The 18002-nt window shown below is 43.5% G+C and overlaps 1 protein-coding gene across 1 annotated transcript in view; it reads right to left on the reverse strand.

Moving 5' to 3' along the window:
• LOC135368573 (calcium-activated potassium channel slowpoke-like) overlaps nt 1–18002 on the reverse strand; it is a 93939-nt gene that overhangs the window by 45354 nt on the left and 30583 nt on the right. Inside the window, exons 2-5 of the mRNA XM_064601953.1 lie at nt 14634–14695; nt 14272–14289; nt 6140–6160; nt 1296–1392 (exon numbers count right to left, since the gene is read on the reverse strand). Of these exons, the coding sequence (XP_064458023.1) occupies nt 1296–1392; nt 6140–6160; nt 14272–14289; nt 14634–14695 (198 nt within the window). The remainder of the gene's footprint in view (nt 1–1295; nt 1393–6139; nt 6161–14271; nt 14290–14633; nt 14696–18002) is intronic.

Raw genomic sequence — 18002 nt, forward strand, 5'->3', positions numbered from 1 at the left:
AAAAATTGAGAATACACTCTTAAAAATGAGTTTCACCATGTAGCACGCTCCTAGCCAACCATCATCCCGAATGACAACGTTCTCGCCCCTGATTTGTTGGAAACAGGAGGTGGAGCCTATTTTGTAGCATTATGCACGTGCATAATGCTACAAAATAGGCTCCACCTCCTGTTTTCAACAAATCAGGGGCGAGAACGTTGTCATTGGGGATGATGGTTGGCTAGGAGCGTGCTATGTGGTGAAACTCATTTTTAAGAGTGTATATCTAAAATGGCATGTCATTACACTGCTTCGCTGGTTCACGCGCTAAACGTCACGTCATAGATATTGTATTTTTTCTACACCATAGCTCAACTATTATATAATCCTCAAGGGCGTCGCTAAGACATTTCCTCTCTCCCCCATCACAATGTGCACGCTAAAAGAAAAAGAAAAAGTAAATTGAATGTAGTTATACAGCTTCTAATACCATTTAGAATGCAGTTACTCCCCATGTTGGTACACTGACCGTAAATTTTGCTCCCTGGCACAGCAAATAGTCCTTAAGAGGGCATGCCAGCTCCCTCTCCCACATGCATTTTCTATGGCTCGCAATTTGATGCTTTTCCTCAGTGATCAACGGTCAAATTTTAATACCTGGGGTATGGTTGGAAAGAGGACGGCAAGACCTGGGGCGTGTGGGGCCCGAAATTTTAGAATCTGTCCTATAGGCTTCTTGTGGATACCCTTCAAACTTTGATCATGAAATAACTGACAACAATTTCAACATGTCGAGCCCCACATGTTACGGATCTTAACGTCCCCTTTCCAGTAAGACCACTCGCATTAAAATCTCACCTCTGGTTACAGTGAAAACGCTTCATATATGCGCCATATAAGGAATGCATGTGGGGAGGGAGTTGCTAATGGCCTTTTAAACTTCATAAATAGTCCCCTGAATGCAACAGTCTATGCGTAAATACGGGCGAGAATTTGACGGAAGGAAGCAATATAATTAAGCAATTCTCTGTGTAAGAAATAGTTAGTTGCTCTTTCTTGACAGATTGTGTCCTGTGCGTGTCATAAGATTCTAAGGCATATCCAAACATTGATCGGGGCACTATTATGTCAAAGCGTGGCATGCAGTCCCCACCTCTGTGACACTTACTTAGTACCGACAGGGACTAATAATGCGTAGTAATGCATCTATATTCCCCAAAAAGGACACAAATAGCACTTCTTTTTTTTTCCACATCCATCGGTCCGTCGTTTTCTACCGCAAATGTAAGCAAACAAGAAAAAGTGGTCGTACTTACACGTATGAAAAAATAAACCATGAAGAATATATTGAGAGCTAGATCTATTTGTTGCGTTGTGTTTGATGACCATGTCTGGCACTTCTCCACGCCATCTCTGTAAAATGCACCAGAAACGATATTACAACGAGAACGCATAACAAACGACAGTCCCCATTTGCCTCAAGCTAATCCTCGATTTCAGTAAGTAACGCACCACTGTATCAATTACAATTACAATCAATTACAATAGTGGAATATTATTATAAACAATTACTCTTTCTATGAAACGCACTAGGTAACAATAATGTGGCAATAAAAAGAGAGAAACGTCTCAAGTTAGTAAACAGCTGAAGAACACTGAAATTATAACATTTCTGTATTTCTATTTCTTATTTTTATTCTAATTCTATAACACGATTTTGCTGTATGGTAAAAACTGATTAGAAACGAAAAATGGGTCTATCATCTCACCTCTGAAACTCGAAGTAATTTCTACTCTACTAACATAATGTCTACAATACTTATAAATGAGTACTACATTTCATGCAATGTCATTACAACACACTAAGTAAAGTGACTACGACATCAACGTGCAGGACGACATGCAACAGCTCGGGATACGTCACGGCGTGGCTCCATGTTGCATGCTTGACGTCGATAAACATAAGACGACGCCAACACGCCAGACCCAGTATAAGGCGTTCTCTAAATGTACGTGTAGTATTTTCAACCTCAACTGAGGATAGAACAAGAGCCTAAAGATACGTTCCGTGTGGACTATTGGCATAACATGTGGGTGAAGACGACGTGATATACGCATTTCGAAGGCCGATTTAACGCATTACCTTGTACCTGATCAATGCAGAATTTTGCACATTTGCTACGATGTGTATGATCTTTTCTTTCAGAAAAACGTTGAACTACCCGCCGACGGTCAGGCTTAAAAAGGTAAAAAAAAGAAAAAGAGCGAAACATTAAAGGGGCACTAAAAGCGGAAAAATTTCTGCCCGCAGATGGCGTTACCTTAAGAGCCATACAAAAGTAACGAGATTAACCCTCTCCCTCCCCTCATCAAGAAGCGCGGCAATGCGGAGCGGCCTGTCATTGGTCACTTCAAACGATCTGCGGCGGTGTGATTGGGCAAAATCGTTTGAGGAGAGACCAATGAGAGGCCGCTCCGCCCTGTGGACCTTCTTGAGAAGGAGAGGAAGGGGAGAAGCAACGCGTGAATCCCGTTCCTTTTGTATTACTGTCAAAGTAACGGCATCTTTGATTCCACGAGCAGAAACTTTTTGCACATTAGTGCTCGTTTAAGAGCAACACGCTTGCGTCGAAGCACTGAATGTGATACAGCTTTCGCTAAATATTATATAACATACTAGCACAACTAAACGTAACTTCAGTTTCGTATGGGACCTCACGGCATAACACGCTGATGTCCAACCATTGCACACAATGATACCGATATCGCTCCTGATTTTGTGGAAAGCGCAGGGAGTACGCCTTGTTGTGACAATTAACATAGCTGCATAAGCGTCACAAAATGACGTACGCCAACCGCTTTCCTGATTCGTTGGAAATGGGAGACGAACGCCTTTTTGTGGCAATTTGGATAAGGGTTAAGTGGCACAAAAGGGGCGTACGCCCGCCCATTCTCCCGTCAAACCAGAGACAATAACGGTATCAATCGGCGGTGTGGCTGGTCGTGAGCGCGTTATGCGGCGAAGTTCTGCTTTTAGAGTGACTAACAAAACTTCAACCCATAGCACGCTGAGTGAGGACCAACCATAGTCCCGAATGGCATCGTCCTCTCCACTGATTTGTCGAAAACGCGTACGCCTTTTCCTTTGCCTCCCGTTTTCAACGAATCAGGGAAAGAACGATGTCATTCGTGACGATGGTTGGTTCCCACTCAGCGCGTTATGAGGTCAAGTTCTGTTTTTAGAGTGTATACGACATAATGTCCAAGGACACTCGTTAACAATACGAGTGGGTGCTGAAAAATTCTCGGCCCGACAAGGAAGAGAGAGTCATAAGCGTATATTAGAATTCGACATCGTTCCTGAAGCTTATGTGACCCTTGAGAAAAAGAAAGCCGATGCCTGCTCTTCGAAATATACTTCAACTGCTCCTATCACCTCCGAGTAGAATCTTTCTTTTCAAACTTTTTTTTTTTTCAGGCTTGGAAACAAAATATTCCGAGTAGCTGTGCAGCCTGTGGTACTCGCAGCTGAAATACAGCGATAGATCTGTTGCTGCGCATTGTGGGCAGACTTTAACACGATTCTTTCTGTGTATTTCAAATTTCTTAACATGTAGTGCATCAATATTTCGAAATTTTCCCTTACAAATGCATTGCAACTCGAACCCTGTTCAGATGTTTAGGAATCTTTATACAATATTTTCTAAACGAGTTCGTACTGCAAGTGCACAAGACAAGAACCTTCACTAAGAACCTTACTCGGCGGAGCCATCGTGGCGAAAGGCTTTGGCGTCTTGTGCTTTCCACTCCCGCCACCTGCATCACCACACCTCATGTGATTTCCAACGTCGCATCACGCCATCTTCGCAGCGCGCTTCACCCGTGACACACCGCGCCGAGATATCTGGGACACATTCCGCACGCACGCTATCCGATGCCTAACACCGCATATACACCTGTCGCTGTAAAAATAGTTCGATGGGGCAAGATCCGGCGAGTACGGCGGATGTGCAATGCATTGAAATCGCAAGTTCTCCAGAACCTGCATTGTCTTGCATGCTTTGTCATCCCATCCCATGTCATCGTCACTTCTTCATTTATTGTTGTTGTTGTTGTGGGTCAGTGCATTCTCCTGCAAAAGGAGGACGCCTTTCCGCAGCTTCCCGCATCGTTTTTCTTTCAAACCTACCGGTAGAGCAAGCTACAGCAGTATGCTGCATCAACTGTTTCACCCCAATGAAGATAATCAGTCATTAAAACAGCTTCACAGTGGCCATGACCTTTCCAGCTCATCCTTTAGTCTTGAACTGCATCAGCCTCGAAGAACCTCAGTGCTGCCGTTCCATGGACTGCGGTTTTGCCTCAGTATCATAGTGATGCAACCATGTTTCATCAACCGCAACAAGTTGCTCGAAAAAAAGTGTCACTAGAACGCACAAAATGCTGCCAAAATCAACTTGGAAGCATCCATTGGACGTTGTTTCTCATCGGCATCCAAACATTTCGGCACTCACTTCGCTGATAGCTTCGGTATACCCAACTCTTCATGAATTACGGACCAAATGCGTTTTCTGGACATGCCTGAGGTATCCGCAATCGTTTATGACGAGATTCGCCGATCTGCCAAAATGAGGCCATGTACACAATCAACAATTTCGGATGTTGACATCGTTGGAGGTTTCCCTGCTCTTCCGGCGTCTTCGGTGTCCAAATCCCCACGCTGAAAGCTGGCACACTACTTCACGGTTGAGTAATGCTTGCATATACTGCACAAATAGATTTCACTTGGAGTTTTCTTCTTTGTCAACACGAACTTCATCGCAGCCCGAAGTTCAACCTCCGAAAATTTCACGCTTGTATAGTAGACATGGTTCTGTTGATAGCCAGAGGAAAAACGAACGCTTCGCGTCAGAAACCTATACAACGTATGTTCTTCTCGCTCTTTGTGTCTAAGACGGCGAGATCGCGTTCGAGTATCTGGAAGTGGGTCGGGCCGAGCACTTTTCAGCACGCCTTCGTATAAGAAGTGTGTTATTAGGAACACGTTAAACTTCCTAAGGACTTTTAACCTGTGATGCTCTCAAAATAGGTCTGTCCGTTCCACGAAATGTGCATGTGACGTGGGAGAGCATAGCATCGATGAGCACAGAGTGACATGGATCATGCACACAGTGGAAGTACAGCTAATCACACATAGTGTTCTTTCCGGATCTCGATCAGGTGCATCCTGCCCTAAGGGACAACTAAATGGTGTAGTACGCCTTTGACACAAAATAAGTAAAACTGTCGCAACAAAACTGTACGCAATAAATGTGACAGGCGTGCCATCGCGAAGTTCAACTCTTACTTACTGAGCATCACTGTGGAGCGTTAAAACAGAAAAGGCATTGGTTAAGAAATCAATATCTTAATCACTCAATCTGTCAATTATATGTTAAGATAATATCACGTTTTTTTTCTTCTATTTCCTTTTCGAATGAACATGTATTACATTCTATTTTACTATCGTGACCTATAGGAACCATATAACACACAGAGTTTCGCGCGATATAATTGCCTCTTCTGTTTTGCAAATATCACATTGTCATGATAAGAACGTAGTAGGAATGAAACTGTTTTCTTCAGAGAGTCATGCGTCTGTATGAATGAGCGAATATTTCTCCAATCGCTGTGCCAGAATCTGCATACAAATCGTTTGCTGATGACTGAAGCGAATGCCCAGATCTTCCTGGAAACCCGACTCAAATTCCAAAGTCGTGCTCCAAAAAAGATGGCTCAGATTTTCAAAAAGCATGACCAGAAGTATGAATTAGAAAAACATCGAGTACAACGACATTACACAAAAATAATAATAATACATATCTATAGGTTCATTTTGTTCCAGGTTTCAACCGCACAGCTACGACTACAACACCTATCTATGACACCCAATGTTCTAAATATGCACCGCTGCACACAGCAGCGTTATCACAACAGCAAGAGTATACAGCTCCTCTACCGCCCCACCACCACAATGAGCGTTAACTTCGACGCAACGCGTAACGCTACGTCGCGCTAAGCTACACTTCTACGCTATATGTAAGCCATTGGAGACATTTCCGCAAGCCTGCCTTTTTTTTTTTACATCGAACACAGAATCACACACTACGATCATACTTACTGAAATTTTCCTTTGTCGCTACTGAATGTTCGGAAAGAATCCATGAAAAAAAAAGGACAATATATTCTGTAGATACATTAACAAAAAACAGCGTCGTTCACTTGTACTTCAGTTGTGAGGCACACAGCATGATTCTGGACAAAATCGCTAGTTTTCATTACGTGCAACCGACAACGAAGAAAAGTTTGTACAATGCTATATGCTATGAAGACATGAGCCTGTTTTAATTTGGTGGCAGAAAAAAAAAATGAAATGATTACGTATTCTTATTAAATTATATGCACCCCCGGCAGATAACACGGGGTATCACAGCGTTTGCGTCGCTGGTGCTTCGTGCCTATATCCCTGTTGACTCAGTCGTCAGTGGTCGTCACACATCTACCTTTAAGGTTTATTTGACATTTAAAAAGCAAAGCATGCAAAGGCGTCCTCACGCTGCGTCGCTGGGTCCCTGCGCCCAATGTCTCGCACCCAGCGTCACCGCTTGGGGCGCTGCCATCTGTTCTGCCACGTGCTCACGTATGCTACGATTAAGCGCGAGGACGCCTTTACTAATACCCTCCACCGGAATCGAAAATACATCACTCTTTAAAGCTGAAAAATATATAGCAGTTGTATAAACACAATTTGACACTTTTTTTATAAGCACTTTTGTAAACAACATCCGCAGAAAGAGGATCTGTTTATTTAGCACGAGTTACATTCAGAGAAAAAAAAAACTCGATGGACATATAAGCTGATATAATGTCATCCGTTTTATCAAACAAATATAAAATGCGTATGCATAAGGAACGTCGATGGGCGTCTGACCGCCTTCAAGCTGTGCCCCTGCCACCACGCACATCTCGTCGGTGAAATAAATTGAATTACATCCCTTCTTCACACAAATCGTCCCCCTTAGGTACTTAGGTATTTCTCACAGCGACAGGTCTTGTAACGATCAGCAGCCACTGAAACGTCCAGAAGCAACAAAACAATCCAAAGCATGAGAAAGGCTCGTTTGAAGTTGAACGCCATATAGGTAATCCCTTACATTCAAGGGGTCAAGTCTAAAAATATCTCCTCGCGGAATGAAAGATGCACGTTCCTTTGACACCAACATTAAAGGAACGGAAGGCATCCGTTGCGTCATTCCTAATTGATGAGCGAAAGGAACCCCAACACACGCTTTCCCTCTCCTCGAGGCCCCGGATCGGTCTCCTCAAACGATCCCCCGCGATGATTGGACAAATCGTTTGAGGAGCCCAATGGGAGCCCGCTCCGTATTGTCGGCCTTCTCGAGAAGGAGAGCGAGAGAGCGTAAATCTCCGGGTCTTTCGCGCCAAAGCATGCTCAAGGCGAACCACTGCACCGAATGAGACATTAATCGCTCTCGGTTTCGTGAAAAGCGCGGGGCGTACGCCCTTTTGTGACAATTAACGTGACTGCATAAGTGTCACAAAAAGGCGTACGCCTCCCGTTTTGAACGAATCGGGGAAGAGAACGGTTTCATTCCGGATGATGGTTGTCTTCCAAAAACAGAACTTCACCGCATAGCACGCTGTGCGCCAACCATTGCCACGAATGATTAGGGTAATCGCCTCTCATTCGAAGATAAGGGGGGGGGGGGTGCGTACGCCTTTTTTTGTGGCAATTTGGATATATGATAATTGACACAAAAAGGCCCACCTCTCTTCGAATCAGAAGCGCTAACGCTTATCATTCGTGGCAATGGTTGGCGCACAGCGTGCTATGTTGTGCACTCTTAAAAATGAGCTTCACCGCATAACACGCAACTAGCCAACCATCACCTTGAATGATATCGTTATCTGCCCTGATTTGCTGAAAACGGGAGGCGTACGCCTTTTCTGTGACACTTATGCTGTTCATAATTGTCACAGACAAGGCGTACGCCTCCCGTTTTCAGCAAATCAGGGCAGATAACGATATCATTCAAGGTGATGGTTGGCTAGTTGCGTGCTATGCGGTGAAGTTCATTTTTAAGAGTGTGGACTTCTGTTTTAAGAGTGTAGGGAAGCACTCATGCGGCGAAGCTCCGTTTTAAGAGTGCACGCAACGGATTCAGCGGCATCTTTCACTCCGCGTGTAGAAGAATGTCTGCACCTTTGTGCCCTTTCAGGCCTATACATGAAAGCACCACGGAGTCCGTATGGCAGCATGTCCACGCATTCACCTTCACGGTCCTATCAGCAGGAAGCACGTGCTCGACGTGGCTTCTGCTCAGAGGCGAAACGGAACGTGGCACGAATTTCGATCCACTCTCCTCTTGCATGTGCAGCCCGCCTGTACGCTTGGAAGACGAATGTCATATTTTACTTGGACTACAAGCCCCGGTGGCTGTAGGTACGTATACACTCAGTGCGGGATATCTCGAAATTAACGCGCAGAGGTCCGTGAAGAGGCCGTGTTATTTCGTTGCGACAGTCGTAAAGTTTATACATTTCGCTTCGTGGTCCAGTAAACGCGTTTATAAATTGCGCGTGGCTTCGTACGCGCTGTGTCCGCCACATTGATCTGTTATCTGTTTCGTTAGGTATGCACTCGCACCTCTAGCCACGGATAAGTGTATGATTCGGAGCGTAAAATCGAAACGCAATAGTGTTACTGTACTGTTAATTTATTGTTCAATTCACGCTGCCAAATTTACATTTTTTTTTTTTGCACCATGGCGCTCCTTTTAATGCGTATAAACTTGATTACCAAAGTTATCAATGCCACACTCTTAAAAAAAAGGGTGTACTTTAACTCCTTTCCTTGCCACATATATAACACCCTTTTGGAGAGTACAATTACTCTCAAAAAGGGAGTCTCCTCACTCCCTCAAGGAAGTAGCATAACACCTTCTCCCTGCCGGAGAGTAATATTACTCTCCAGTAGGGAGAAAGGTGTTATGCTACTCCCTTGAGGGAGTGAGGAGACTCCCTTTTTGAGAGTAATTGTACTCTGCAAAAAGGTGTTATATATGTGGCAAAAAAGGAGTTAAAGTACACCCTTTTTTTAAGAGTGCAGAAATAAGCACGTCTCACGTGCGACAAGAAAGGGAATTTTTTCTGTCCACGTCTTTAAACATATAAGATACAACTCAAAACTGATATCAAAAACATCGTTCGCGAAACGACGAAGGCCTTAAATGTGAGTAAAAAGAGCTTATCTAGTTTTACACAAGCTCTCACGTCCCTTTATGCGAGGATCGTTAGACTCAGTTTCCCGTACGACATAAAATGATACAAAATAGAATATTAAGTGGCGGTATATGTGTTTCCTTTGGGCTTTCCATATGCATCTGTCCCCGTGGAACAATTATCACGAGTCGTCTAGGATTCGCTGTTTCTCCCTAAGCTACAAAAGCGTAGTTCCTCCCGCTATTTCTGCAACGAACGGAAACATCGTTATGACGCGACGGCTTTAGTCGTTCTGCTGTCGCCCCGTTGATGCTCTTATTTTCCAAAGGCACGACTCGTCGGAAATAAAGAAAGCCAGCCTTCCATTTGCAAAGTTCTCTTTCACGCGCAACGATAGAGCCTAACTGGTACAGTTCAACTTCCAGCCGTGCATTTCTGTATGCGCGCGAATGGAGGCGACAGCTCAAGATAGAACGCAGCTGCAGGTTATGGCGGCCAGATGACCAACGTTAAATGGCTGCTGGAACCACCTCGGTTCGATATTCCATAGGGAGTTAACTTTATATACAGACAGATAGAAAGGGAGATAGAGAGAAAGAGAGAAACAAAGGGTTAGTTTGTACATGAGGTGCGCTTCATAGGCGGATTAAGGAGGAGACTGCTACAAAAAAAAAAATGCGTCGCGGAAAATTAGTGCTTATTTAAGAGAAGTATTTCGAGTGACGGACGTGTGATACACACGTTTTGTATATTTGTGGCGCGGTGACTCGCACGAGGTGCGAGTGCGAAGGAAATATTCTTCGTATTGTTCCAATCTTAGTATACTATTCAGCCTGCATGTACACAAGGAATGGGATATAAGTCTGATTTAATCGCTATCAAACTGTATCTTCCTCTCTCTCTCTTTCTCTTTGTTAGAATTTGAACTGAATTATGTATCATTTGGCATCTAGAACGGATTTCTTTGTCCGAAACGTTCTTTGTCCTTGGAAGATTTGCTGTTCAATCTGGTTTTCGTTTACTTTTTTTCCTTCCCTTTCACCTTCGGGGCTAATATCGCCGCACCGTATTTCTCATTTTCCTTCTAATCGAATCCAACCTCCGAAGGAAACGCTAGTGTTTTACTACAGTTCAAGGACAGAAAGTACAAACGAAATCCACCTATCATTTTGATGGAGAACAAAACGCGCCAAACGACATCTAGACAGGCGACAGCGCGGCTACTACTGCAAATTTGTATCGTGGCTGCTCCGTATTAAACTTCACGGTAGTTGGAGGGCAAATAGAATAAGTATTGCTGCTATCAATCATCGCAACTGGACGAGCGAACCACGCCCCGGCCGAACCGTCCGATTTAGAAACAAAAGCTGGGCCAGAAGACCCATCAACATGTACATAGATTACCAGTTGATTCCATCGATTCGCCTGCAGAGAGGAGAGAAACGGGTAATTTAATTGGAACAATGTACTGAGAACAAAAGGTGTGTGGAACGCGGGCGGTGATGTGCGAAATATAAATATGGTCGGTTGTTGACTTTCGTTTTACCAAGTTTTGCGACGTGTAAGAATTACATTATTTACGCTTATCTATACCGAGTGTCTCAGTTAAATCCGCGTGCTAAATAATTCGCGAACAGGTGCACCAACCGGCGAAGTTTCTTTGTTACAAGTACCTCTCCGATACCACCTACAAGCTGCGCACCGTGTGAATGAGTGGGAGGCGCTCATTATTTAAATAAAAATTCAAATGAGTTTCGTAAAAAAACGTAACTTCTAAAGCAGGGCGCTGTCGGCATTAAAATGTGTACTACCCCTTTTGAAGAAGAAGGTCAGAAGGTCAGAAGCGGATCATTTGTTGTAGTAATGAATTTGTTTCTGTTTACATATTTTGTCCTGGCTGGTCGCGGTGAGGCGCAAAAGGACGTAATTTATTGGTGTAATTCATTGATGTAAGGACATAATTAATTGGTGGATAAGGGGGTGAAAGAGCGTCCTTTCGCGCTTCACCGCGACCAGCCGCGACAAAAATATGTAAACCGAAACCAATTAATTATTGCAACAAATGACACGCTTCGGTGGCACATTTTTCTCTGAAAGGTGTCCACTGAAGGTCCCAAAAGGGGTAGTACCCATTTTAATACCGACAGCGCCCTGCTTTAGAAGTTACGCTTTTTTACGAAACTCATTTGCATTTTTATTTAAATAATGAGCGCCTCCCGCTCATTCACGCGGTGCGCATCTTGTAGGCGGTATTGGACAGATACTTGTAAAAAAGAAAGTTATTCGATTGGTGCACCGGTTCGCGAATTATTTAGCCCGGGGATTTCCACGGGGTGTCCACTGAAGGTCCCAAAAGGGGTAGTACCCATTTTAATGCCGACGGCGCCCTGCTTTCGAAGTTATGTTTTTTTTACGAGACTCATTTGAATTTTTATTTAAATAATGAGCGTCTCCCACTCATTCACACGGTCCTAAGTTTGTAGGTGGTATCAGACAGATATTTGTAAAAAAGAAAACTCGTCGATCGCTGCACCCTTTCGCTAATTATTTAGCCCGGGAATTATTTAAGGGCAAGAATGCCACAAGAACCCGAAATTACACTGTATTTCATTTCATGCCGCTGCATGAAACAGTGACTAGGAGCACGTTAAACGAAGGTTTCGAGATTCAATACAGTAGCTCTTTCTTCCTTTTTTTCCCCTTTGTTCTCACATCGATATAATCAACGAAGTAGTATACGAGAACTACATATGTATTACTGATGATGACTGGAGTGCTTCATCGCATAGCACGCTCCTAAACAACCGTAATCCCGAATGACAACGTTCTCTCTCTTGATTTGATCAAAAAACCGGGGCGTACGCCATTTTTGGGGAAATTATGAACTGCATAATGACACAAAAATGGCGCACGCCCCCAATTTTCAGCAAATCAGGAGAAAGAATGATGTCACTCGAGATGACGTTTGGCTATAGGAGCGTGCTATGTGGTGAAGTTCATTTTTAAGAGTGTACATAGCCTCCGAAGAGAAAAGGGAAGTTTTCCTCGGGGAAATTTCCTCCGAGATAAAATGTCGGGTGAAACACATCTCTATGGCTATTGGACAGCGTAGTCAAGATGAGCTTTTATAGACTCCAATTTAGTGGTAGGGGTACAAGATGGACTATGCGTTACCCGTACCCTCTAAAAACGGAACTTCACTGCATAGCACGCTCTGCGCCAACCATGGCCACGAACGATAGGGTTATCGCTGCTGATTCGAAGAGAGGGGAGGGCGTACGCCTTTTTGTGGTCAATTATAATATATACAAATTGACACAAAAAGGCGTGCGCCCCCTCTGTCCTCGAATCAGAAGCGACAACCCTATCATCATTCGCGACAATGGTTAGCGCAGAGTGTGCTATGCGGTGAAGCTCTAAAAACGAAACTTCACTGCATAGCACGCTGTGTGCCAACCATTGCCACGAATGACGATTCTGATTCGAAGAGGCAAGGGGACGTACGCTTTTCTTAATGTCGGCACAGTTCCCTTAGAAGTCGGCCCAGGACGCACATTCCCCCAGGGCGTCAGTCGTGACGTTGCCCACCTCTGTGAGGCCGACAACAGCGAACCCTTTCACCACCACCACCTTTCTTTCTTTTTTTCTTTTTTTTTGTGTGTGTGTGTGGCAATTATCATATATCCAAATTGACACAAAAAGGCGTAGGCCTCCAATTCTCTCTTCGAATCAGAAGCGATAACCGTATCATTCGTAGCAATGGTTGGCGCACAGCGTGTCATGTTTTTGGAAGGACACAATGAATTTTGTTTTAAAGGAAACCAATGCGAAGACCAAAACAACTATTCCTCACTGAACCTTTTCACCCCTGCAACTTTTTATGCTACAGCATCTTTTTATAGCTACGTAGTTACATAAACACGGTAGAAACGGAGAATGTATTGAATTACGGAACATATGTTAAAAAAGGTCAAATCAGGATGAAACTCCATAATCATCATCATCAAATAAAGTTGTTAGCATGTTGTTAAACCAAATCAGCGAGCGTAAGGAGAAAAAAACAAAGCACTCCATAACTCAACATATTCTGTGCGATGTAATGTGTAGGACATCATTTAGTTTATTATTATATTAATTTATTAGTTTTAAGTACGAGGAGGACGTAGAAGGAGAGGAGGACGTTGGATTACAATATGTTTATAACACTCAGTAAAGGTACGCGCACAGGAAGATTTTAGTAAAATTAGTGCAACGTATTATCGGACCATTTATTTTTTTAGTTTGCAAGCGATTTCTGTAGCACTTAACGGGGAAAGACACGTTAGATTGACGGACATAATTGTTAGTTTTATTTTAGTCCGGACGCCACATAACGATATCAGTGCTATGGAAAGTACATTATGTACTGCGCCGGTACTACCCTCTATTGGAACGTGTCCGGCCAATCGGAGAAGAGAACCGGAGAACGTTGATTGGACCAGCGCATCGAACAGATGACGATAGAAAAAAGCGGAAAGGTAGGAAGAAGAAACAAACATTAGTTCCCTGATGAAGCACTAGGCATATTTGAGAACAAGAGCTGTAAGAAGCAAACGGATATCAGCGTTTCCATTTCAATAGAAGATGTATACGGTACAAGAATATCATATGAAGTGTCGTGAAGTACATTTGAATTGACAAGAAAATACTATTTCGCGTGTCACTTTTCCCAAAATGCTGGCAAGGCGTGAGAAAGAAGAAAAAAAAAATCAAGATCCGGGAAGTCAGTTCCGTGAACCCTTTTATAAATGACGCTAATTCAGTTCCAAACTAATCTCGAATGCAAGACACGTTAAAAGATAACAGGTACTCTCAAAACCCAATCAGAAAAATAAAATAATAATAACAATAAAGAGGGCATTTAACGGGACACGTGACAGCTTTATGCTACCACAATACTACGGTTGTTTCAAGCTAGCATTTTGTTGCTGACTTCTATACCGCAAGCTAGTTCAGACAGAGCGTACTTACTGTTTGCTTGCTCCAGTTCTTTAGCAGCACAAAAGAGCACAAACGTAACGGACCACAGTTGTTACTCATGAACAGTAGTCACAAGTGGTTAGGTAAAACCGCAGGCTTCTCTTAACTGCCATCGCACGAGTGCGATCAGAGGCAAGTGGAAACAAACACTTTGTTTTCAACACCAATACGAGCATTTCGTAAATACTCGCTTGCAACCTGATAACCTATATTTCTAATTAATTATTCATTTCTGACGTCTCGCATCTTGTTTCAATTACATTTAGACCAAATACAACGTGCGAGAAGGAGATGCAACGATTCATCGAAAGTGACTGCTACGAAATGTTCTAAAAGATGCATTCATGGCTTACCTGGATGCGTCAATGAAGTAGATTATAAGAGAAGCTATGCTTAACAGGAATACCAGTACGACCTGCAAGAACAAAGAATGCATCGGTAAGAAGGAGAGAAGTTGCCTGTATGCTACAAGCAACTACTAAACTTTTGGTTATACATGAACACCACATGAACACAATTGGCTTGAACTGTTCCCGCCAACTGGCTTGGCCGATTGCCGCCAATGGCTTGACTTTCAGGATGGGCTTGCAACCAGGCAAGGGCGAGTCTCAATATTGTGCGTGATAACGACAACAATTTTCTTGCGTGTTCGAAAATTCACATATACGGATGCACATGGAAGGTACATATACTGTATTCTCTTAATTTTACGACCGGAATTTTTCGTACGAATACTGTACGTATATAGGGTGTCCCAGAAAATCCAGGTGTCCCAGTCATTGAATTATAACAAAAAATCTACATCACCTAGAGTCATGCTGTCAACGGCATTTGTTCTTACTTGGTTTTTGCCACCTTCTGATGTGAATGTCGTGTAACGTAAGCGTCACTTTCTTGGCCCACCAATGTGGAGAGCGTGTATAATTTACTCAAATTAACGATAGTTGACAGGGATATTCAGGAGCTATCCCATGGGAAAAAATAGCCGAACACCATGCTCTATACGGAGCTCTTGCCGATGAATTTTTCAGCGCAATCTTTGTCAGTTCGACGAGAGGAGGTTGGAAACCCAGCCCACCCCGGCATTGCAGAAAAAGATAACACGGAAATGGCTTATCGCGTCCGACTTTTGCTGGAATAATGCTTTCCCTCTCTCAATTTTAGGAACTGTTACTTTTTCTACTACCACTCTGTGGGCTGGTTTTGGAACCTCCTTTCGTCGGACTGAGAGCGATTGCGCTCAAAAAGTCGTCACGCAATATTTAATTATTATTATTATTATTATTATTATCTTGTCCCAGATAGGCGCCTCCGCCCTGTTTTGAACAAATCAGGACACATAACGATATTATTCGGAATGATAGTTGGCTAGGAGCGTGCTAAGTGGTGAATTTCTGTTTTAACAGTGTAGACAACCATAATATAGAATGATATATCGTTATCTGCCCTGATTTGTTGAAAACGGGAGGCGTACGCCCTTCTTGAGACAATTATGAACAGCATAAGTGTCACAAAAAAGGCGTACGTCTCCCGTTTTCAACAAATCAGGGCCGATAACGATATCATTCGAGATTATGGTTGGCTAGGAGCGTGCTATGCGGTGAAGTGAATTTCTAAGAGTGCAGGCTATGGAATAGATAAACTCTCTGCTTTAGAGTGCAGTTAAACGCGATTGGTATAATGCCCAATGATGCAGCCCACGTATCCAATCATTAAACTTATTTGTTTGTTCCAACGCCTATGCTTGTTCCGAAAGGTTCGTTTATATGCCTCTTAAACGTATTGACCGCGATATCTCGGTGCAGGGTCGTGACACCCCGTGGAACAACGAACGAAAACTTGTTTGCGCACTTAAGGTAATTCTGTAGCATTCACTTCATGACGACTACACCCACCACATAACATTACGCGGGCACGGGAAATAAACAACATCAGTCTTCGAAATCCATACGTGGTGTCACAGTGCCAGGTGCGAAACAATTTATCTTCGGCTTGATCTAAGAATGTCGTGACAGTCGAGCTCGGAAATGAACGCACACATTACCTGTTTCGTGAGATCGAAACTGCACGCATAGACTTGGTGGAAAGGTACGATAAAGCAAACAGAAAAATTAGAGGTTTGTCGCTATCGTTCTAAATGGTGAACAAAAAAAAAATTTTTTTTTCGACGTTTTCGAAAAGAGAAATTCCGGAGTTCGATTCAAGAAATTAAGTTTCCATCAACTGAAATCAAATAAAAATGGTACTAATATGTGGCAAATGTTCCTGGCAGAAAGAAAGTCCCATGACCACATGTCTTCCCGTTGCCTACGTTATTAATAGGGTTTGTGGTTTTCGACATTTGCCGAAAAATGCCGAAAAACACCCCCGAATGATTTTTTTTTTTCAAATTCGGAATATTCGGGAAAAAATCCGAATATGCTGTACCATGTCAGATGTCATCAATGGGAAAGGGAAATCCCCGTTGGAGTACCCCACATGTGGACCGTAGGTCGAGCCTTGCGTTAGAGAGTTTTACTGCAACGTACGCCTTTGCGTACATAAGGGATAGTGTTGGTGGTCCTGCGCACGCGCAGAACATAAAGAGATCTTCGCGCATTGCGCAGAAGCACCACGCTATCCCTTACGTATACGCTCAGGCGATAGCGTGCGATGCACTAAAACTCATTATTTTCTTCCGACGGTGGCCAAGGACGGCCAATATGGCCGTTGTGCTTCAGAGCGTATATAGAAGGATGACCTGGTTGCGACATCGGTTATCGCCAAGGAATGTTCCGAATTCCCAAACGGTTCAAATAGCCGATCACTGACTCCTTAGCCTTCTAGTTCGATTTTTTACTCTTTGAACTCGTCCGGCTACACCCCACCAATAACGACTTAGACTCACCCTTGTTACCGTTTCTGAGGACCGTCATAACCCGGTCAAGTCAGCGAGACCTTCGTGTGAAATTGATGCCAGCATTCGGGCATTTATTTTCCGGGCGGAATATAGCTGCCGAAAGAATGCGACTCTTATTGAAACATATAAGTGCCGATAAACGCTACCCGAATTAGCTCGAAAGAAAATGTCGAAAACCACAGACCCTACAGATAATCAGGAGCTACTATGGAATATATTTTCGCCGAAAGGTGTCCTGTCACTGCGTAATTTAATTTACAAAAAAAAAAAAAAAAGAAGAAAACGCACTCAAGAACCAGCCATGCGCAGTGCGGAGTGGCCTTGGAAACCCCGACCGATCGCCCTGCGTGACGTAGTAAGATCAGTGTGACGTAGCATCAACGAAGCGGGCAGCCACGAGGTCTCATTTCCCACAGAAAAGTCGTTTGCAACGGAGACGACTCGGCGGTACTTGCGGCGTACGCAACAGCGCTGATTTACTTACGGTCCCTCTGAAGGAGTTGATGGGTTTCTGGAGGGTGTGTAGTTGAAAGAGCAGCCAATAATGAAAAGTTTATGGAGGAGATATTCACTGCTCCTTTAAGTACGAGGCGTTTGAAAGCACCGATAAATTATGGGATTCTTCTCATTGTTCAACGGGGAATTTCGGAGCTAATCGTTGCCATCAACTATACACGCAGAATATCTTGGACGCCTTAATAAACAGAACAAGATAGAAGAAATTCCAGAAGGACAGTTTCTCAATGACCCTGCACGGGAGAAACTGGACCGACGCAGAAAATGAAACCCATTAATTCCCGAGGGCATAGCAACTGCTAACGAG

This window comes from Ornithodoros turicata, chromosome 9 (assembly GCF_037126465.1).
Source record: "Ornithodoros turicata isolate Travis chromosome 9, ASM3712646v1, whole genome shotgun sequence".
NCBI lineage: Eukaryota > Metazoa > Arthropoda > Arachnida > Ixodida > Argasidae > Ornithodoros > Ornithodoros turicata.